The sequence below is a fragment of the Enhydra lutris genome, unplaced genomic scaffold (genome assembly GCF_002288905.1).
Source record: "Enhydra lutris kenyoni isolate GAN:26980312 unplaced genomic scaffold, ASM228890v2 scaffoldscaffold10, whole genome shotgun sequence".
Taxonomy (NCBI): domain Eukaryota; kingdom Metazoa; phylum Chordata; class Mammalia; order Carnivora; family Mustelidae; genus Enhydra; species Enhydra lutris.
The window spans coordinates 10,430,607-10,454,769 of record NW_019154094.1 but is presented as its reverse complement, the minus strand read 5'-3'; the positions used below and the strand labels follow the sequence as shown (position 1 = coordinate 10,454,769).

General features: G+C 40.1%; 1 protein-coding gene across 12 annotated transcripts in view; it reads left to right on the top strand.

Annotated features, from left to right (window-relative positions):
• Nucleotides 1–24,163, top strand: part of LOC111143886 (polybromo 1) — a 128,081-nt gene that overhangs the window by 88,055 nt on the left and 15,863 nt on the right. For 11 of the 12 annotated variants that reach the window (XM_022497918.1, XM_022497916.1, XM_022497915.1 and 8 more), the window contains 3 exons: nucleotides 2,769–2,926; nucleotides 22,632–22,815; nucleotides 23,614–23,824. In XM_022497918.1, the coding sequence (XP_022353626.1) occupies nucleotides 2,769–2,926; nucleotides 22,632–22,815; nucleotides 23,614–23,824 (553 nt within the window). The remainder of the gene's footprint in view (nucleotides 1–2,768; nucleotides 2,927–22,631; nucleotides 22,816–23,613; nucleotides 23,825–24,163) is intronic. The other variant, XM_022497925.1, reaches the window with a different exon arrangement.

Here is a 24,163-nt window from a genome sequence, read left to right as displayed (position 1 = left end):
GTAGAAATTCATCACTCTTTAGAATGAAGTCAGAGTTGTTGTCATCATCCCCTTGACAATCCTGTAACTTCCCCAGCCTCCTCACACACATTCACCTTGCTTTTGTCTCTAGCCACACTTCCTTCTCTAAATCCTTCCTATGAATTTTTCTTTTTTTCTCCTACCATTTACTGAATTTTCAACCCAGGAATCCCCCTGCGTACCTCACATGATGAACTCCTTTAGCTTAACTTCGAGATAGTACTTCCTTAAGGAGGCCTATCCTGTCCCTGCAGACTGGATTAGGTCTCCTCATTACTCTCAGATCGCATATCAGGTTATTTTACTGTTGAATTTCCGTACCAGACTGCAAATGCCCTGAGAATAGAGGCCCCGTACTTTGCTTACCTTCGTATTCCCTATTCCAAGCATGGTGCATGAAACATAGTAAGGGCTCAAATATTTGCTGAACAAGTAAGTGAATAAAAGTGTGGTTGGGTGGCGTAAAATGGCAACGAAGGAGTCAGGTATGTGACTGGGCAGTAGAGGATAGTGGTTAAGAGTGGTGGGTCTTGGTGTGAGTTCTGGCTCTGCTAGCTGCATGTCCTTAAGTAAATGATTGACTTCTCTAAGCTCACTTCCTCATTCCATTTTTTCTTCATTCAGCAATCATTTATTACAAACCTAGTATTTGCCAGGCTATGAGGATACATTAGTGAATAAAACAAATATCCTTAGTCCCATGGATCCTTGTTGCAGCGGGAATACAAACAGTAAATGTTGCAATAAGTAAAGGGTACAGAACATTAGGTCATGATATGTTCTGTGAAAAAAATAGATCGGTGTGTGGGAAATCAGGAGTGCATGGTCAAACTGAGGAGGTACAGAAGTTTATTTTTTATTTATTTTTTATTTTTTTAAAGATTTTATTTATCCATTTGACAGACAGAGACCACAAGTAGGCAGAGAGGCAGGCAGAGAGAGGAAGGGGAGCAGGCTCCCTGCCAAGCAGAGAGCCCAATGCGGGGCTCAATCCCAGGACCCCGGGATCACGACCTGAGCTGAAGGCAGAGGCTTCAACCCACCAAGCCAGCCAGGCACCCCGGTACAGAAGTTTAAATAGGGTGGTGTATATAGGCCTCACTGAGAGCTGATAGTTGAGCTAATACTTGAAGAAACTGAGGGAGTGAGTAATGTGAATATTGAGGGAAAAAGCTTTCCAGGAAGCGTGAGTAGCCAGTATGAAGACCTGAGAGAGAAGTGTGCCTGGCCTGTCCAGATGTGGATAGTTTGTTGCTGGACAAGTGAGCCGTACGTTAAGGTAGATAGGAAGTGAGGGCCATATATATGTGGACCTGAGAGACCATTGTCGGCATTTGGGCTTTTACTGAATTAAAGAGAGTACCATTGGATTGATTCATTCATTCACTCATTTATTTATTTTAAAGATTTTATTTTTGTATTAGAGAGAGAGCCTGAGTGGGCCGAGAGGCAGAGGGAGAAGCTGACTCCCCACTGATCATGGAGCCCGATGTGTGGCTCCATCCCAGGACCCTGGGATCATGACCTGAGCTGAAGGCAGACGCTTAACTGACTGAGCCACCCAGGTGCCCCCATTGGATTCTTTTAAGCATAGGTATGACATCTGAATTAGTTCTTAGCAGGATTGCTCTGCCTACTGGTTTTTGAGAGTAGACTCAAAGGGTCAAAGAGAAGCAAGGAGATCTGCTAGGAGGCTGTTGCAATATCCCAGGCAACCATGATTGCTGGTTCAGGCCAGTAGTTAGATCCTGTGGTGAAATGTGGAGTTAATAGGATTCCTGATAAATGGGATGTGGGGTCCGAGAAAGAGAAAGGAGTCGAGGGTGACTTCTGTGTGTTGGTCTGAGGAACTGAAAGGGTGGAGTTACCATGAACTGAGATGAGGAGGTTTCTTCATGTCAGAAACCACAGGACAGGGGCACCTGGGTGCCTCAGTGGGTTAAAGCCTCTGCCTTCGGCTCAGGTCATGATCCCAGGGTCCTGGGATTGAGCCCTGAATCGGGCTCTCTGCTCAGCGGGGAGCCTGCTTCCCCCTCTCTCTCTGTCTGCCTCTCTGCCTACTTGTGATCTCTGTCTGTCAAATAAATTAAAAAAAAAAAAAAAAAGAAACTACAGGACAATAGGGACATTAATAATCCCAGCTTGCTGGGAGCAGTTGTGAGGAGTGGTATAATACCTAACACTTAGCAGTCAGATGTGCATTTTTACTTTTGTATAGGGAGATAATATCTCTCATCAGACTCTCAGTGGTTGAAGGGCTGTTACACCTTGACACTCAAAAAGGTCATGAACCATTGCCTTAAATATCTGTGACTCATGTGGGCTGACCCCAAATATGGATAGTTTGCGTGTTTCGTCGGCTGATGAATCCAATGACAGATGCTTAGTTTTGTTTTCATCATGAGCATTTCAGGGGAAAAAAACCTTGGAGGTTAGCTGAAACTATTAAATCGTATGCCTTGGTATTGTGTGTTTTTTCCCTCAGATGAATAGCCAATGGTATCTCCCTTTCCAAATGTCTTTTCCTGTGCTCAGAATGGGGGGAGTCAAGGAAATTGTCTTATTATCATATAATAATATATAATAATATATCATATAATAATATAACTATCATATATAGTCTACAAAACTCCAAGTAGTAAATATCATTAAGTTTTTAGTTAAGAGAATTTTTAATAGATTAATCCTTCAAGAGTGAAACCGGTCAGAATTCTATTTTAATGGAATTTCTCCATTTTTCCCCCAAGAATTGAAAAGGTATGGGTCCGAGATGGAGCTGCATATTTTTATGGCCCCATCTTCATTCACCCAGAAGAGACGGAACATGAGCCCACAAAAATGTTCTACAAAAAAGAAGTATTTCTGAGTAATCTGGAAGAAACCTGCCCCATGACATGTATTCTGGGTATGTATTTATGCCTTTTCATTTAATTCTACAACAGCTGATTGAATACTTCTGTGTTAGGCACTGTTCTAGGTGCCAGGTATACAGCAATCAATAGACCAGAATCTCTGCCCTCTTAGAGACTTAACAATGGGGCAGAGGTTGGGGAATCAGTAAATAAATTAAGGCTATAGGACATCAGGTAGTAATTAGAGCTATGAATGAGAATCAGGCAGAGGAGAAGAGGACAGAGAGTCATGTTGAGGGGAGGTCTAGTTTTAGTGGTCACCAGAAGCCTTTCTGATAGGTGACGTTAGCAAAGCCCTGAAGTCAGTGAGGAAGAAAACCATCTGAACACAGACATGCCGTCGTTTTATTGCACTTTGCTTTGGTGCAGTAAAATGCTGTTTTTTCACAAATTGAAGGTTTGTGGCAACCCTGTAAAAAAGCAAGTCTGTTGGTGCCATTTCTCTAACAGCATTTGCTCACTTCATATCTCTATGTCACATTTTGGTAATTCTCACAGTATTTCAGACTTTACTTTTTTTAAAGATTTTATGTATTTGACAGAGAGAGAGAGATCACAAGTAGGCAGGAGAGGGGGGAAGCAGGCTCCCCACCAAGCAGAGAGCCCAATGCGGGACTCAATCCCAGGACCCCGAGATCATGACCTGAGCCGAAGGCAGAGGCTCAACCCACTGAGCCAGCCAGGCGCCCATCAGACTTTATTATTATTTGAGATGCCACACTCTCATGATAAAACTTTAATGGATGAGGAATTGCTTTTTACTGATGAGCAAAAACAGTGGTTTCTTTTCCTTTTTTTTTTCCCAAAGATTTTATTTATTTTTATATATATATATTTATTTATTTATTTATTCATTCATTCATTCTTGAGAGACAGAGAGAGAGAGAGAGGCAGAGGGAAAAGCAGGCTCCCCTCAGAGCAGGGAGCCCAATGCAAGACTCAGTCCCAGGACCCTGGGATCATGACCTGAGCTGAGAGCAGACGCTTAACCATCTGAGCCACCTAGGCACCCAAGACGGTGGTTTCTTGATAAGGAATCTACTCATGGTAAAATTGGTTGTGAAGACTGTTAAAATGACAACAAAGGATTTTGAAGATCACGTAAATTAGTTGTTAAAGCACCAGCAAGATTTGAGAAGATTGACTCCCGAGTTTGAAAGAAGTTCAACTATGGGTAAAATGCTATCCAAACAGCATCACATGCTACAGAGAAATCATTTGTGAAAAGAAGAGTCAATCGACGTTGCAAACTTCACTCTGTCTAATTTTAAGAAATTGCTACAGCCCCTCCAACATTCAGTAACCACCATCCTAATCAGTCAGCAGCCATTATCGGCCAGACAAGACCGTCCACCAGCAAAAAGATGGGACACCTGGTTGGCTCAGTCAGTAGAGCATATGACTCTTGATCTTAGGGTTTTGAGTTCAGGCCCCAGTTGGATGTAGAGTTCATTTAAAAAAAAAAAAAAATTGCAGCTTACTGAAAGCTTAGATGGTTAGCATTTTTTAGCAATATAAAGTGTTTTTTAATTGTAGTATGCATATTTTTTAGACATAATACTATTGCACACTTAATGGACTACAGTATAGTATAAACATAACTTTTATATACAATTTTATGAAAATCATTTGACTTGCTTTATCATGATACTCCCTTTATTGAGGTGATCAGGAACTGATCCTGTGGTATCTCCAAGGTATGACCGCATCTGAGATTTTACTCCTTTTAGGCACAGCAAATGTGAAATGCAAAGCCCTTAAGGCATAGTATCTGGGCCTGTTTGAGACACAGGGAAAAATTGGTGGCCGGGGCAGAACAGGAGGGTGTTGCTGCACATGCAGAAATGGTAGGGCTACTAGACTGTGCTGAGAGTAAGTTCGGAGCAGATAGGAAGTCCTGGTTGTGAGCGGAGAGCAGTGTGAGCCAGCAAGTGCACTGGAGGAATCTCTGTGCACGGAGTATGAAGCATATTTAAGAGTGAGGTAGGAAGCAGGGGGAGGAGTTAAAAGACCTCTGCAATCTCCTTTGGACTCTTAACCCTAGCAATGTTATTGTTGCTGATGCAGAAATGTGCAGGGCTCGCGTCACGGTTTCTGTTCAGCTGTCCTTCTGAGTGCTCGTGTGCGCTCTGCTTCTCGGGTGCACGTGTGCGCTTCCGACTGCCATCGTCTTCAGTGTCGTGTTCCTTCTTGCCCTGAATTAGTGCTGCAGTCTACTTGCAAACCAGCTCCTCTTCCCATCTTTTGGAATAGTTTTCCAAAAGGTTTCTAGGTTAAAGCTTTATAATGATTACACATGGTTATAAAGAAGCAGCCACCATGCTTATGGCCAAGAGGAAATAAGTGAAATAAGTGTTTTACACTTAGACCTTATTTGATCACTAAGTTTACCTACATTGTTTCAGTGTTTTGAGTTTTTTCAGAATTGGGTATTTCTGATAGTTAAACACGTTTTCCTCTTCATAACCTGGTGCACCGTGGGGGGAGGGGGAGCAAAGGCTAGTGCGCTTATCAAGTCCTTCTTGAGTTTCTGTAGCAGAGTCTGTCCTCCTTTTAACTCATGATCCAGACTAAAGAAGTGCTCGAAGACCTTGCTTCCTAGAGTAAACCCAGCCAGAAGACTCAAGGCAGATAACAAAGGTGAGACTGAAGTCTCCTTTGTTAGGGTAACCATATTGTTTATTGCTTTTTTTCTAAGTGGTTACCCTGGGAATTACATCTTAAATCTAGAATCAATTGAATCAATACTGCCTCAGCTTTTTTTTTTTTTTTTTAAGATTTTATTTATTTATTTGAAAGAGAAAGAATGAGAGAGTGAGCATGGGGGGTGGGTGTCAGAGGGAGAAGCAGACTCCCTGCTGAGCAGGGAGCCCTACGCAGGACTCAGTCCTGGGACTCTAAGATCATGACCTGAGCCAAAGGCAATCGCTCAACCACCTGAGCCACCCAGGAGCCCTGCCTGAGCTTCTGTTGTATATTAAACCCTGCTCCTGTACAGCACCATCCCTCCTGCTTGTCTAATTGTCAGAAATTAAGTCTTTATACTGTGTGTGCCCATTGGCAGGAATTTCTAATTACCACTTTATGCATTTGTCTTTAAAATCTTACAGGAGGGAAAAAGGAGAATTAGAAACTGGAAATACAATATTGGCTTTCATATTTACATATGTGGTTAGCTTTTTTGGTGTTTTTTATTTCTTTGTATGGCTTCACATCATTATCTGATATCCTTTCATTTCAGCCTAAAGGACTCCCTTAAAATTTCTTGTAGAACAGGTCAACTAACAACAAACTCCCTTGTCTTTTGTTTATCTAAAAGTGTCTTAATTCCTCTACTTTTGAAAGTACTTTTGCTATATATAGAATTCTCCATTGACAGTTTTTTCTGTCATGCCTTCCATCAAATTTGAGGAGTTTTTGTCTTTACATAGTCTTTCTTCTCCTTTCTCTTTCCTCCCTCTGAGATTCCCATTAAGCCTATGATGGTTTGCTTAATGATGTGTCACAGGTCTCATAGACTGCTCATGTTTCTTTATTCTTTCTTCTTTCTGTTCCTCAGACTGATCATCTCAGTTGGCTTATCTTTGAGTTCACAGATTCTTCTGCCCTTAAAATCTTCTAATTTTTCATTTCCGTTGTTAACACTTTTCAGCTCCCGCGACGTTTTTTCTTTTTTTTTTTTTTTTAAGATTTTATTCATCTGTGAGAGAGAGAGAAGAGAGTACACACAAGCATGGGGGGAGGGGCAGAGAGAAAGGGAGAAGCAGGCTCCCCACTGAGCAGGGAGCCCCATGGGGACTCCACCCTAGGACCCTGGGATCATGACCTGAGCCAAAGGCAGACACTTAACTGACTGTGCCACCCAGGCACCCTTCAGCTCCAGAGTTTCTTTTTAGGCATTCCAGTTCCTGTCTCATTCTTGATAATTTCTATTTGGTGAATCAGCATTCTGATTTCCTTTGGTTCTTTGTCCATAGTTCGCTTTAGCTCTCTGAGCATATTTAAGACAGTTGCTATAAAGTGTCTGTCTCTTAAGTCCAGTGTCTGGGCTTTCTCTGGGATGGTTTCTGTTCATTTCTTTTTATCTTGTGAATGGACCGTACTTTGTTATTTCTTTGCATGGCCTCGTAATTTTTTATGAAAACTGGCTATTTTGAATATCATACTGTGATACCTCTGGAAACCGGATTCTCCCCTTTCCTCAGGCTTTATTGTTACAGCTTACTACAGTCATAGTTACTCATTTAAACTGTTTTTGCTATTGTGTGTGGTCACTGAAGTCTCTGTTCTGTTAGCTTAATGGTCAGCTAATGATTTAATAGAAATTTTCTTAAATGCTTGGATTAAACAAACAAACAAAAAAATTCCCAGTCTCTGCAGCTTGAGGCTGTGTCTGTGTTGGAAGACACTTTCATCCCTCAGCCTGAAGTTTACAACTCTGCCTTTGCCTTTGCATCCTGCTTACACAGGGTTTGACGGTCAGCCAGAGGTGAGAGTTTAGGGCTTTTGGGTCTTTTCTGAGCACGCATCCTGCCCATGGCACGTGCGTGCCTTTCTAGATTTCCCCGGATATGTGGAAGCTTTTCAGAACTCTTATTCATTCCCCAAAGTATCTCACTGCCCAGCTTTTTCTGCCAGGCTTTTTCACATTTGTACTATTTGCCCCAACTGATAACCTTTGTTCCAACTGGCACCATCTGGTTCTTTTGCCTTTAGGTGTTTTCAACAGAAGTACCATAGCCACTTCTCTGCCATGAGATTCCAAGTTAAGTGAAATAAAGGCAAACCCTTTGTGTTAGTCCCTCAGGAAGCCACCCATGTTGGTCAAAACAGGCAACCAAATTCTTTGGAGAATGCTCTGCTCCTTCCAGCACCAGAAACTCGCACCAGGGGTGTGGGCTGCCATCTTCCTGACTGCTGCTGAGCCAGAGGAGAGTGAGGGGGATGAGGCAAGAGTACGTTAAAATGGGGCGGCTGGGTGGCTCAGTGGCTTAAGCCTCTGCCTTCGGCCCGGGTCATGATCTCAGGGTCCTGGGATCGAGTTCCACATCGGGCTCTCTGCTCAGCAGGGAGCCTGCTTCCCCCTTTCTCTCTGCCTGCCTCCCTGCCTACTTGTGATCTCTCTCTCTCTCAAATAAATAAATTAAAAGAAAAAAAAAAGAGTACGTTAAAATGCCACAAAGCTCTCCTGCTTACTTGCAGTCACTTTTTTTCTTGATTAAGCATTCATGTAGTTGTTTGGCTGTTTCCCAGAGTTCTGATAATGTTGATTCTGACAGTTTCTGGTGGCTTTCCTCATTGTTTCTGTGAGAGAATGGCCCTTGGATCCCCCTCCTTGACCATTTTCACCGACACCATCCTTTTTATAGGCACCTATTAAAATGTGTTGCACTCTGTAGTTTATAAACTACATATCCAGGATCATCTTTATTTTTCACCATGACCTTGTACAAAAGGGGCTGTTATTCTCAGAAAAGCGAAGTTACTGTCTACTACATTGGCCAAAACTAAAGCCTAGGTCTTCTCGCTTCTGCTTCTGTCCTGGTGTTTGGATTCTTGGTTTACAGCCAGCTAGAACACTGTGGAGAGTGAAAAGAGGTGCCAGTATTATTAGGCAGGATACCAGCCATACAGTGAGATGCATGGTTACTTTCTCTTGAGGTAAACCCCAAACGGAAATGCATCTAGTGGTCACAAAAGGGAATTTCAGCCCAGCTTATGCATTTCAGTATCCACCCCTTAGGAAGAAAATGTGGGTTTTTTGGTTACGTTTTATATTGACTTTCACATGCAAGGAGGCAGATTTTTTTTTAAACTAATTTGTTTCTGTCGGGAGCAACAATTTAAGGTATTTAAGCTTTAGAAGATTTATAATTTTATTGTGTTAACTGTACACAGTGTTGAATGTAAATCTCACCTTTGTCTCCTTGGAACAAAAGTTTTAAAGATAATTAGGTGAGGTATAACATTTTTATAGACCTGATGGGGGCATATTTCACTTAGTCCTGTTTTGCTGTTATACATATGATTTTTGTTCATTGCCTTCAGTAACTTATATGGTAATTAAACAGCCACAGAGAACTTGCTTTTGGGAATGAACATGGCCACACCTGACAGAAACTGCCTCCATCCTTGGGCACTTGGATTGTAAAATTCCCAGGAACCTAGGTTCCTGAAACATGCCAATTCCTAATTTATTTGCTGGTTCTGTTTTCTTCATAATAGAATTTTTTATTAGAATTAATAAATGGAAATATCAAGATTATCTATATTTTTATTTATCATCAAAGAGCAGTTAGAAAGTTGAATTTTAAAAACAAGCAGTTTACCTTAAATACCTGGGAATAAATCTTTAAAAAAGATGTATAAGACTCCTGTACACACACACACACACACACACACAGACCCCAAAAAACCATGTGAGTCAGGGTGCCTGAATGGCTCAGTCAATAAAACGTCTGACTTTTGATCTCAGCTCAGGTCTTGATCTCAGGGTCATGAGTTCAAGCCCCGCTTTGGGCTCCACACTGGGTGTGGCGCCTACTTAGGGGAAGAAAATAACACCCTGTGAGAAAATGATTGAAAGGAATTAAAGAATGCCTAAATAAATGAAGTGATTCATTGTGTTTATAGCTGGAAAACTCAGTATTTTAAAGAAGTCACTTCTCCCCATATTTGGTATATCAATTCATTATAGTTCCAGTCAGAGTCCAGCAGGTTTTTGTAAGTTTTGTATGCTTTATTAAGTGAAGCTTCCTGGGCTTAAAAGCCAGGATGTCTTTCCATGTTTTGTCAGGGCCTGGTAGGAACCCCAGGTCAGGACACAGAGAGACCACATCCATTCCAGGGCTGTTAGTCAGTTTTACTCTTTAGCTGTGAGCATAATTTTTACCTTTTCCAAATCTCTATTTTTCCTTCTGTGAATTATGGAAAATGGTAACTATGCCTTCTCTGAATTGAAAAGCCTTCAGATTGTGTAAGTCAAGTTCTTGTGTGTAAGTCTAAGGCAGTGATAGTAATCACAGCTGTTTTAAGTTTCTGAAATGTTTCTGACCTGTTTTTACATGTTTTAGGTGTTTTGCATGTTAATGTTTAATAAGTTATTAACTATGAACACTCCTGTTAAGGTTGAGAGCAAAATGAGGGGTGCCCATATCCCTCTTATTTAATCGTGTTGTGGAAGTACTAGTCAGCATGGGTAGAAATAAGAAACAAAGTCTACACTGAGGAAGTTAAGAATGTGATAATTCAGGAAAATCAACTTGGAATTACTTCACACAATAAGAGAAGTGAGATGGCTGAGTACAACATGGATAATACAGCAACTGCCTTAAGAGATTCAATAATGGGGCACCTGGCTGGCTCAGTAGAACATCTGCCTCTTGATCTTGGGCTCGTGAGTTTGAGCTCCACATTGTGTGTGAAGATCACTTAAATAAAAAGCACTTGAAAATTTTTTTAATAATTATTAATAAGAAGATAAAATGCCTTGGGATAAATTTAACAAGGTATGTGCCCCACCTGTATAATGAAAGTTTTTAACTGCTCCTCTTAATGCATTTTTTTAAAGATTTTTATTTATTCATTTGTCAGAGGGAAAGAGAGCATAAGGAAAGGGAGGGACAGGCAGAGGAAGAGGAAAAAGCAGGTTGTCCACCGAGCAAAGAGCCGGATGTGGGACTTGATCCCAGAACTCTGGGATCATGACTGGGGCCCAAGGCAGATGCTTAATGGACTTCACCACCCGGGTGTGCCACTCTTGATGCATTTAAAAAGGAATGCTTGAACAAACTGAAAAGCATACTATGTACTTGAATAAGAAGTCACAACATCATAGAGATTTCATTCTCCCTAAGTTACTCTTTAATGTGATCCTACAAGATGTACCAATAGGAATTTTCTTGTGAAGAAGTTGGGACTTAAACTGATTTTTAAAATAGTGTCAGGGACAGACAACAGAAAGAAATTAAAGGCATCCAAATCGGCAAAGAAGAAGTCAAACTATCACTCTTCGTAGATGATATGATACTGTATGTGGAAAACCCAGATGTTCCTAGGAATATCGCCACGGGCAAAAATGAACTACTGGGACTTCATCAAGATCAAAAGCTTTTGCACAGCAAAGGAAACAGTCAACAAAACCAAAAGACAACTGACAGAATGGGAGAAGATACTTGCAAACGACATATCAGATAAAGGGCTAGTATCCAAAATCTATAAAGAGCTTAGCAAACTCAACACCCAAAGAACAAATAATCCAATCAAGAAATGGACAGAGGACATGAACAGACATTTCTGCAAAGAAGACATCCAGATGGCCAACAGACACATGCAGAAATGCTCCACATCACTCGACATCAGGGAAATACAAATCAAAACCACAATGAGATATCACCTCACACCAGTCAGAATGGCTAAAATTAACAAGTCAGGAAATGACAGATGCTGGCGAGGATGTGGAGAAAGGGGAACCCTCCTACACTGTTGGTGGGGATGCAAGCTGGTGAAACCACTCTGGAAAACAGGATGGAGGTTCCTCAGAAAGTTGAAAATAGAGCTACCCTATGACCCAGCAATTGCTCCACTGAGTATTTACCCCAAAGATAACAAATATAGTGATCTGAAGGAGCACATACACCCGAATGTTTATAGCAGCAATGTCCACAATAGCCAAACTATGGAAAGAACCTAGATGTCCATCAACAGATGAATGGATAAAGAAGATGTGGTATATATATACGATGGAATACTATGCAGCCATCAAAAGAAATGAAATCTTGCCATTTGCGACGATGTGGATGGAACTAGAGGGTATTATGCTTAGCGAAATAAGTCATTCGGAGAAAGACAACTGTCATATGATCTCCCTGATATGAGGAAGTGGAGATGCAACATGGGGGTTTGGGGGGTAGGAAAAGAATAAATGAAACAAGATGGGATCAGAAGGGAGACAAACCATAAGAGACTATTAATCTCACAGAACAAACTGTGGGTAGCTGGGGGGAAGGGGGTCGGGAGAGGGTGGTGGGGTTATGGACATTGGGGGGTGTGTGCTGTGGTGAGTTCAGTGAAGTGTGTAAACCTGGCGATTCACAGACCTGTACCCCTGGGGCTAAAAATACATTATATGTTTATTAAAAAATTTAAAAAAAACAGTATCAGAAACAAAGATCAGGAAAATTCTGAAAAGCATGGTAGGGGTAAGGGTCTGTCCTTACCAGATATTAAAACATTATAACTTAATAATAACTAAAGTTATTTGGGGTGCCTAGCTGGCTCAGTCGGTAGAGTGTGGGATTCTTGACTTTAGGGTCATGAGTTTAGGCCTCACATTGGGCATGGAGCTTACTTTAAATAATTTTAAAAATAATTAAATTATTTATATATCAGTAAACAGATTATTTGAATAGAATAGAAAGTTTAGCTGTAGACCCAAGGATAAACTAACATGATAAAAGTGGCATCGTAGATAAGTGGGAAAAGATGGATTTTTCTCTAAGTGGTATTTGGAAACAGCGTAGACATTTGGAAAGAAATAAGATTGTATTCCTGCCTCACATCAATTTCAGAATAAATTCCCAGATAAATTATAGATTTAAACAAAATGAATCTGCAAAGATACCAAAAGAAATGATGGGAAAGAAGTTTTGATAACCTTTGACATAAAACCTAGAATCCATACAGGAAAAGACAGATACATTCAGCTGTAAAAGTTGAAAATGTGTGCATAACCAAAACTGGCGGAAACAAAGATAAATGATAACTTTGGGAAAATATTTGAAATGTATATCATAGATCACATTTCATATATGAGGAGCCTCTATAAAGCAGTTAGAAAAGCTCAATATCGAACAGAAAAATAGGCAAAGGATAAGCAGACAGTAGTTACTAGTGGTTCTTTTTTTTTTTAAGATTTTATTTATTTATTTGACAGAGATCACAAGTAGGCAGAGAGGCAGGCATAGAGAGAGAGGAGGAAGCAGGCTCCCTGCTGAGCAGAGGGCCCAATGCGGGGCTCGATTCCAGGACCTTGGGATCATGACCTGAGCTGAAGGCAGAGCCTTTAACCCACTGAGCCACCCAGGCGCCCCTACTAGTGGTTCTTAAATGAAAATATGCCTGACCTCAACCATTAGAGAGATACAAGTTAAAAGTACCCACATGTTCTGTTCTTTTTTTTAATTACCTATAAAATTGTCAAAGATTCCATTGTTACTGGCCGACAAGAACATAGGGAAGTGGCATTTGTCTACTTTGTTGTGGATTCATGAATGAACACAACCTCTATGGAAGATAATTTGATGATACCTATAATAAAAATTAAAGTGTACATACCCTTGACCCAGCTTTTATACTTCTAGAAATTTATACCTCAAATAGACTCACACATATACAAATTGATAGATGTCTTAAATTGCTTATATCAGCATTGTTCTGTTTTAGTGGGAGAGCAAAAAATTGGAAACAACCTAAATATCCATCAAAAGGGAACTAGTTTCAATAAACACAATGTGTTAATACCAGCAGTGATCCTCAAGATACGTTATTTTACAACAAAATTTAGGTGTAAAACTGTAAACAACATGCTACCGTTTTTTATTGTTAAATACATAAGATACAGCATTTTAACCATTTGCTTTTTTTAATTTATTTTTTATTAACATATAATGTATTATTATACATTATATTATGGCTGCATAATATTCCTGTGTGTGTGTGTGTGTGTGTGTGTGTGTGTGTGTGTGTATCTCATCTTCTTTATCCATTCATCTGTCAGTGGACATCTAGGCTCTTTCCATAGTTCGGTTATTATGCACATTGCTACTATAAACACTGGGGTGCACATGCCCCTTCAGATCACTGTATTTGTTATCTTTGGGGTAAATACTCAGTAGCGCAATTGCTGGGTCATAGGGTTGCTCTATTTTCAACTTTTTGAAGTTGCACCAGCTTGCATTCCCACCAACGGTGTAGGAGGGTTCCCCTTTCTCCACATCCTCACCAGCACCTGTCGTTTCCTGACTTGTTAATTTTAGCCATTCTGGCTGGTGTGAGGTGGTATCTCATTGTGGTTTTGATTTGTATTTCCCTGATGTCGAGTGATGTGGAGCATTTTTTCATGTGTCTGTTGGCCATCTGGATGTCTTCTTTGCAGAAATGTCTGTTCATGTCTTCTGCCCATTTCCTGACTGGATTATTTGTTGTTTTTTTGTTTTTGTTTTTGTTTTTTTTATTGGGTGTTGAATTTGTTAAGTTCTTTATAGACTTTTGGATACTAGCCCTTTATCTGATAGGTCATTTGCAAATATCTTCTCCCGTTCTGTCAGTTGTCTTTTGGTTTTGTTGACTGTTTCCTTTGCTGTGCAAAAGCTTTTTCTCTTGATGAGGCCCCAATAGTTTATTTTTGCCCTTGTTTCCCTTGTCTTTGGTGATGTATCCAGGAAGAAGTTGCTGTGGCTGAGGTCAAAGAGGTTGCTGCCTGTGTTCTCCTCAAGGATGTTGATGGATTCCTGTCTCACATTTAGGTCTTTCATCCATTTTGAGTCTATTTTTGTGTGTGGTGAAAGGAAATGCTCCAGTTTCATGCTTCTGAAGTGGTTATCCAATTTTCACAACACCATTTGTTGAAGAGACTGTCTTTTTTCCATTGGACATTCTTTCCTGCTTTATTGAAGATTAGTTGACCATAGAGTTGAAAGTCCATTTCTGGGCTCTCTGTTCTGTTCCGCTTGATCTATGTGTCCGTTTTTGTGCGAGTACCATACTGTCTTGATGATGACAGCTTTGTAATAGAGCTTGAAGTCTGGAATTGTGATGCCACCAGCTTGGTTTTTCTTTTTCAACATTCCTCTGGCTATTTGGGCTCTCTTCTGGTTCCATACAAATTTTAGGATTATTTATTCCATTTCTGTGAAAAAAGTTAATGGTATTTTGATAGGGATTGCATTAAATGTGTAGATTGCTCTAGGTCGTGTACACATTTTCACAATATTTATTCTTTCAATCCATGAGCATGGAATGTTTTTCCATTTCTTTGTGTCTTCCTCAGTTTCTTTCATGAGTATTCTGTGGTTTTCTGAGTACAGATTCTTTGCCTCTTCGGTTAAATTTATTCCTAGGTATCTTACAGTTTTGGGTGCAGTTGTAAATGGATCAATTTCTTAATTTCTCTTTCTTCTGTCTTGTTGCTGGTGTATAGAAATGCAACTAATTTCTGTGCATCGATTTTGCATCCTGACACTTTACTGAATTCCTGATTCCTAGCAGTTTTGGAGTGGAGTCTTTTGGGTTTTCCATTTAAAGTATCCTATCATTTGCAGAGAGAGAGAGTTTGACGTGTTCTTTGCTGATTCAGATGCCTTTTATTTCTTTTTGTTGTCTGATTGCTGAGGCTAGGACTTCTAGTACTGTGTTGAATAGCAGTGGTGGTAGTGGACATCCCTGTGGTGTTCCTGACCTTAGGGGTAAAGCTCTCAGGTTTTTCCCATTGAGAATGATATTCGATGTGGGTTTTTCATAGGTGGCTTTTATGATATTGAGGTATGTTCCCTCTATCCCTACACTGTGAAGAGTTTTGATAAAGAAAGGATGCTGTACTTTGTCAGAAGCTTTTTCTGCATCTGTTGAGAGTATCACGTAGTTCTTATTCTTTCTTTGATTAACATACTGTATCACATTGATTAATATGCAGATGTTAAAACAACCTTGCAGCCCTGGAATAAATCCCACTTGGTCATGGTGAATAATCCTTTTAATGTACTGTTGGAGCCTATTGGCTAGTATTTTGGTGAGAATTTTTGCATCCATGCTCATCCAGGATATTGGTCTGTAATTTTCCTTTTTGATGGGTTTTTTTTTTTTTTTTTATTTGACAGATAGAGATCACAAGTAGGCAGAGAGGCAGGCAGAGAGAGAGGAGGAAGCAGGCTCTGCACTGAGAAGAGAGCCTGATGCGGGGCTTGATCCCAGGACCCTGGGATCATGACCCGAGCCGAAAGCAGAGGCTTTTAACCCACTGAGCCACCCAGGCGCCCCTTGATGGGGTTTTTGTCTGGTTTTGGGATCAAGGTAATGCTGGCCTCATAGAATGAGTTTGGATGTTTTCCTTCCATTTCTATTTTTTGGAACAGTTTCAGGAGAATAGATGTTAATTCTTTAAATGTTTAGTAGAATTCCTCTGGGAAGCCGTCTGGCCCTGGGCTCTTGTTTGTTGGGAGATTTTTGATTACTGCTTCAATTTCCTTGCTGGTTATGGGTCTGTTCAGGTTTCCTATTTCTTCCTGATTCAGTTTTGGTAGTTTATAGTCTCTAGGAATGCATCCTTTTCTTCCAGATTGTCTAATTTATTGGCATATAGTTTCTCATAATATGTTCTTATAATTGTATTTCTTTGGTATTGGTTGTGATATCTCCTCTTTCTTTTTCTTTTTTGTTTTTTTAATTTTTCCTTTTTTTTTTTTTAAGATTTTATTTATTTGACAGATCACAAGTAAGCAGAGAGGCAGGCAGAGAGAGAAGGGGAAGCAGGTTTCCTGCTGAGCAGAGAGCCTGATGTGGGGCTCGATCCTAGGACCTTGAGATCATGACCTGAGTAGAAGGCAGAGGCTTAACCCACTGAGCCACCCAGGCACCCCAGTTTTTTCCTTTTTTAAAAAAGATTTTGTTCATTTATTTGAGAGAGAGAGAGCACGAGTGAGAGCACAAAAGCAGAAGGAGCCAGCAGAGGGAGAGGGAGAAGCAGACTCCCCATTGAGTAGGGAGTTTGATGTGGGATGCCATCCCAGAACCCCTGGGATCATGACCTGAACCCAAAGCAGACACTTAACCAACTGAGCCACCCAGGTGCTCTTGTGATTTCTCCTCTTTCATTCATGATTTTATTTATTTGGGTTCTTTCTTTCTCTTTTCTTTTTGATAAGTCTGACTAGGGGTTTATTAGTCTTAATTCTTTCAGAGAACCAGCTCCTAGTTTCATTGATCTGTTCTACTGTTCTTTCGGTTTCTATGTGACTGATTTCTTCTCTGATCTGTATTATTTCTCTTCTCCTGCTGGGTTTAGGCTTTATTTGCCATTCTTTCTCCAGCTCTTTTAAGTGTAAGGTTAGGCTATGTATTTGAGACCTTTCTTGTTTCTTGGAAAAGGCTTGTACTGCTATATACTTTCTTCTAAGGACCACTTTTGCTGTGTCCCAAAGATTTTGAAGAGTTGTGTTTTCGTTTTCATTTGTTTCCAGGAGTTTTTTAAATTCTTCTTTAATTTCCTGGTTGACCCATTCCTTCTTTAGTAGGATGCTCTTTAGCCTCCATGTATTTGAGTTCTTACCAATTTTCCTCTTGTGATTGTGTTCAAGTTTCAAAGCATTGTGGTCGGAAAATATTCAGGGAGGGATCCCAATCTTTTGGCACTGGTTGAGACCTGATTCATGACCCAGGATGTGATCTATTCCGGAGAATGTTCTGTGTACACTGGAGAAGAATATGTATTCTGTTGCTTTAGGATGGAATGTTCTGAATATGTCTGTGAAGTCCATCTGGTCCAGTGTGTCATTTAAAGTCCTTATTTCCTTGTTGATCCTTTGCTTAGATGATCTGTCCATTTCAGTGAGAGGGGTGTTAAAGTCCTCTACTATTATTGTGTTATTGTCAGTCTGTTTCTTTGATTTTGTTATTAATTGGCTTATATAATTGGCTGCTCCCATGTTGGGGGCATAAATATTTACAATTGTTAGATCTTCTTGTTGGATAGACCCTTTAAGTATGATATAGTGTCCTTTCCCATCTCTTATTATAGTCTTTGGTTTAACATCTAATTTGTCTGATCTAAGGATTGCCACCCCAGCTTTCTTTTGATGTCTGTCAGCATGATAAATGGTTTTCCACTCCCCACTTTAAATCTGGAAGTGTCTGTCAGTCTAAAATGAGTCTCTTGCAGACAACATATCAATGGGTCTAATATTTTTATCTGACCTGATACTCTTTGTCTTTTGATTGAGGCACTTAGCCCATTTATATTCAGGGCAATGAAAGATACGAATTTAGTGCCATTGTATTGCCTGAAGGTGACTGTTACAGTATATTTTTGCTCTTCCTTTCTAGTCTATGTTACTTTTAGGCTCTCTTTTTGTTTAGAGGACCCCTTTCAATATTTCTAGTAAGACTGGTGTGGTTATTGCAAATTCTTTTAGTTTCTGTTTGTCCTGGAAGCTTTTAAACTCTCCTGTTTTCAATAACAGCTAGCTGGATGTAGTATTCTTAGCTGCGTATTTTTCTCGTTTAGTGCTCTGAATATATTATGTCAACCCTTTCTGGCCTGCCAGGTCTCTTTTGGATAGGTCTGCTGCCAATATAATGTTTCTACCATTGTAGGTTATAGGCCTCTTCTCCTGAGCTGCTTTCAGGATTTTCTCTTTGTCTCTGACATTTGTAAGTGTTACTGTTAGATGTCAGGGTGTTGACCTATTTTTATTGATTTTGAGGTGGGTTCTCTGTGCCTCCTGAATATTGATGCCCATTTCCTTCCCCAAATTAGGGAAGTTCTCTGGTATAATTTACCCCAATATACCTTCTCCCCACCCCCCTCTTTTTTCTTCTTTTGGTATCCCAGTTATTCTAATACTATTTCATCTTACAGTATCACTTATCTCTTGAATTCTCCCCTTGTGATCCAGTAGTTTATCTCTCTTTTTTTCAGCTTCTTTATTCTCCATCATTTGGTCTCCTATACTACTAATTTTCTCTTATGCCTCATTTACCCTAGCAGTTAGAGCCTCCATATTTGATTGCATGTATGTCATCAATCGCCTTTTTTACTTCGACTTGGTTAGATTTTATTTCTCCAGAAAGGGATTCTCTATCGTCTCTATCGTCTATGCTTTTTTCAAGCTCAGTTAGTGTCTTTATAATTGTCATTCTGAACCCTAGTTCTGATAACTTACTAATGTCCATGTTGATAGGTCCCTGGCAGTTGGTACCACTTCTTTTTCTTTTTTTTGAGGTGTCAGTTTTGTTTAGTCATTTTTTCCTGACTACCTGAATGAGATAACAAAATGCTAAAATGGTAACAACAACCCCAGAAAAATATATGCTAAACAAATCAGAAGAGACCTGAAACCCTGAGGGGGAAAAAAAGATTATGATCAGGCTCGTGAATAGAACAGAGCCACACACTAGATTCTGTGTGTATTAGTCGGTTAGAAGAAACTGCCTCCCAATATTTAAAGAAAGAAAAACTGTATATAATATACATATATATGTGTGTATGTGTGTGCGCGTGCACATGTGTCTATATGTATATACATACACGCACACACACAAATAAGGGTAAATCCAATGTAGGGATGGAATATGACTGTAAAAATGAAAATTTAAAAAGATTTTTTAAAAGGAATTGATAAGAAGTTGGTTGAGAAAAGAAAGAAAAATTAAAAAAAAATATGATCAGGCAGGTGAGTAGAACAAAGCTATATACAAGATTTAGGGTATATTTTGGTGTGTTAGAAGAAACTGCATCCCAAACTTTTAAAGAAAGAAAAACATATATTTATAAAAAATAAGGTTAAATACAATGAAGAGGTAGAATATGACTATAAAAATGAAAATTAAAGATTTTAAAAAAGGAATTGATAAGAAGTTGGTTGGAAAAGGAAAGAAGAAAAATTTAAAAAAAGAGAGAAAAAGAAAAAAAATAAAGAAAATTTCAAAAATTAACTTTGAAAGATTAAAGAATCATGGGAAAAAAGACCATGAATTCTATGTGTTGCATTCCCCTATCTCTGGAGTTCCACAGTTCTCTTTGATCAGTGAACTTGGTCTTGGCTGGATGTTCTTTTTGATCTCCTGGGGGAGAGGCCTATTGCAGTGATTCTCAAATGTCTTTGCCCAAGGCAGAATTGCGCCACCCTTGCCAGGAGCCAGGCAAAGTAATTTGCTCAGGTTTGCTCTGGGAGCTTTTGTTCCCTGAACGCTTTCTGTACAGCTTTGGAGGACGGGAATGAAAATGGCGGCCTCCCAATCTCCAACCTGGAGAAGCTGAGACCCCACTCCTCAGTGCGCCCTCAGAGAAAAGCAGTCAGTCCCTCCCATCTCCCTGGTCTCCGGCAGCACTCCGTGCTCACCCAGATTAAGCGTTTCTATCTCTGGCACACGGCACTGTTTGGAGTCTCCAAACCCAGCAGATTCCTGCTGCATACTCCCACACTGCTCCTCCAGGAGGAGGAAGGAGGTGGGTCTCCCTGGATCTGCCATTTGTGGAGTCCCTGCTCAAAGAGCAGTGGCCCAACTGTGCCTTGGATCACAGTTTAAGGTAACCCCGAGCTGAGAGCCCACTGCTCGGCTCCATCTCTGCCGCCAGCTTCCTGGCTCTGATACCTGGCAGCTCTGCCACAGACACCCCCGATCTTTCTGTGACCCCGCAGGACCTGAGACCACACTGTCCCAGCAAGGGCTCTACCCCAACTTGGCCACTGGAGTGACGTCCCTCAGCGGAGCAGACTTATGAAAGTTCTGATTTTATGCTCCGCAATTCTCTCACTTGCTGAGAGCCAGCTGACAGAGGCTCCCCCCCACCTCGCACTGTAGTCCCTCTTCCCTCAGATTCACTTGTCACGTCCTGCCTCCCAGACAGTGGTCACTTTTCTGTTCATAGAGTTGCTGCTCTTCTATTTCCTATTGAGTTTGTAGGTGTTTGGAATGCTTTGGTAACTGTCCAGTTGAATTCCTGGGACCAGATGAAATTTAGGTCTCCTACTCCTCCACTATCTTGCTAGACCTCGAATTTTAACCATTTTTAAGTGTACAGTTCAGTGATTCAAAGTCTCTTGATGATATTATGTAACCATCACCACTGTTCAATTCTAGAATTTTTATCTTTCAGACAAAAACTTCTGTGCCCAGCAAGCAGTAACTACCCATTTCTCCCAGCTCCTGGTAATACCTGTTCCGCTTTCTGTCTCTATGAATTTTGCCTATTCTAGGTAGCTCATGTAAGTGAAATCATGTGATAGTTGTCCTTTTGTGTCTGGCTTATTTCACTTTAGCATTATCTTCTCAAGGTTCATCCAGGGTGTAGCATGTATCAGAATTTTATTCCCTTTCAAAGCTGAGTAATATTGCATTATATGTATATATAACGTTTTGTTTATTCATCTGTTGATGGCCATTTGGGTGGTTTTTGCCTTTTGACTGTTGTGAATAATGCTGCTGTGAACATTGGTATACAAGTGTCTAATTGAGTTCTTATTTTCAGTTTTTTTGGATATTTACCTAGAGATAGCATTTCTAGATTATATAGCAATCTGTTTAACTTTTTTTTTAAGATTTTATTTATTTATTTGACAGACAGAGATCACAAGTTGGCAGAGAGGCAGGCAGAGAGAGAGAGGAGGAAGCAGGCTCCCTGCTGAGCAGAGAGCCCAATGCAGGGCTCGATCCCAGGACCCTGGGATCATGACCTGAGCCAAAGGCAGAGGCTTTAACCCACTGAGCCACCCAGGCGCCCCTCTGTTTAACTTTTTGAGAAACTGCCAAGCTGTTTTCCATAGCAATTACACTATTTTACATTCCCACCAGCAATGTACAAAGGTTCCAATTTCTCCACATCCTTGTCCACACTAATTATTTTTCTGGTTTTTTTTTGTTGTTGTTGTTGTTGTTGTTTTAAGATTTATTTATTTATTTATTTGGCACACAGAGAGAGAGAGAGAGAGAGACAGTGAGAGGGAATACAAGCAGGGAGAGTGAGAGAGGGAGAGGGAGAAGTATGCCTCTACTGAGCAGGGAGCCCAATGCAGGGCTCGATCCCAGGACCCTGGGATCATGACCTGAGCCAAAGGCAGACGCCTAGCAACTGAGCCACCCAGGTGCCTCATTTCTGGTTTATTTTTTTAATGTAATAGCCATTCTAATGGCTATCAACTAGTATCTCATTGTAGTTTCAGTTTGCATTTCCCTAATGATTAATGATGTTGAGCTTTTTTTGATGTGCGTATTGTCCGTTTGTATATCTTCTTTGGGGAAATGTCTATTCAGATCCTTTGCCTGTTTTATAATTGGGTTGTTTGGTTATTGTTGAGCTATAGGAGTTCTTTGTATGTTCTGGATGCCAGACTTTTTTACCAGAAATATGATTTACACATACTTCTTCTGTGGTTTGCCATTTCACGTTCTTGAGAGTGGGCTTTGAAGCACAAAAGTTTTTCATTTTGATGAAGTCCAGTTTATTTGAGTGCTTATGATTTTGATGTCACATCTGTGAAACCATTGCTTAATAGAAGGTCATAAACATTCATACCTATGTTTTCTTCTAAGGGTTTTATAGTTACAGCTCTTACATTTGGGTCTTTGATCCATTTTGAGTTACATTTTTGTATATGGTGTGAGGTAGGAGTCCAACTCCATTCTTTTGCATATGGAAATTCACTTGTCCCAGCGCTGTCTGTTAAAGAGACTCTTTCTCCCCCCCTCAGATTGTCTTGGCACCCTTGTCAATAACCCATTGCTTGTAAAAATCCAGTTGTATGGATTCATATCTAGACTTTTAATCTGTTGATTTGCACACTTATCCTTACACCTGTGTATACCTTTTATATCTGACTTTTGAATCATATGAATGTATTCATTCAGAAATAATAAAAATTTTAAAATAATTGTTAGCTGTAGCCACAGTTCACTCCTTTAATTTCCCTCAAATCTGTCTTTCAGGAAAATGTGCTGTGTTGTCATTCAAGGACTTCCTCTCCTGCAGACCAACTGAAATACCAGAAAATGACATTCTGCTTTGTGAGAGCCGCTACAACGAGAGTGACAAACAGATGAAGAAATTCAAAGGACTGAAGAGGTTTTCACTCTCTGCTAAAGTGGTAGATGATGAGATTTATTACTTCAGGTAAAGTTTGAAAAACAAAAGAGAAAAGAGCACTTTAGCTCTTAATAGGAAAACTGATATCAAAATTGTGTAGACCATAGTGGTTTTTTGTTTTTCTTAGGTCTAAAACTAGAACAGTATACATTTCAAATAGAAAATATTAATTCAGCTAAAAATTAAAGGAAACTCTTCCTAATCTGCTGAGATGTGGTAACTGCCCTTGACATGGACTCCAGTAATTGTAATATGGAGGCAGATTCCTTGAATCTAGTTTATAGCCTGTTAAAAGATTGCCTAGTTCCACAGTATGAAAATTCTTTTCACTATATGGGCAACTAGATCCCAACTTTGGACCCAGTACTTTTGTGGGTATTCAGCACTATCCTTTAAAATACAAACATCCATGAGTACATGTGACTTTTATAAATACACATTTAAGTTCTTTCATTTGCTGATTTAGAGTATACATTGCAGATTGCGGAAATCTTTTTTTTTTTTTTTTTTTTTTTTTAATTTTGTTATTTACCTATGAGAGAGAGTGAGCACGGGGAGGAGCACAAGGAGAGGGACAAGCAGACTGCACTGAGTGCAAAGCCCTGTTGCACCGAGTGCAAAGCCCAACTCAGGGCTCAATCCCATGACTCCCAAGACCATGAACTGAGCTGAAACCAAGAGTCAGACGCTTAACCAACTAAGCTACCCAGATGCCCCAGGAAGTCTTCTAAATCTTAAACCAAAGTGTTGCTTTCTGATGAATCCTGGAGTGGTGTTTGGGGATTTTATTTATTTATTTATTATTTTTTATTTCACTTCTTTTAGAAAACCAATTGTTCCTCAGAAAGAGCCCTCACCTTTGTTGGAAAAGAAGATCCAGTTGCTAGAAGCTAAATTTGCTGAGTTAGAAGGTGGAGATGATGATATTGAAGAGATGGGAGAAGAGGATAGTGAAGTCATTGAGCCTCCTTCTCTACCTCAACTTCAGACCCCCCTGGCCAGTGAACTGGATCTCATGCCCTACACACCCCCACAGGTGATGGTGACAAGTTCCTGTTACTTGTCTTAGTCTCAGCTTTGGTTCATAGCACGCTCAAGCCAAAGGAAGGAGACATCTAGCCCCCACATATGTGAGCTTCAGCCTGCAATTCTGCAGGAAGGAACTGATTTTTTTTCTTTCTTGATGCCACTAAGAAAAATTTTTAATTTCTTGTCTTTTTAAAATGTGCATAGATAACTATTTTTAATGGCACATTAAGTTAGAATGCTCTTCCTGTCCTGTGTTAAAGGAGAGCAATGAAGAGTGGCATCGCTCTGTTACTCTAGCTTTTACTGCTCATATCTTTCCATTCTCTCTTCCTATAGACCCTCATCT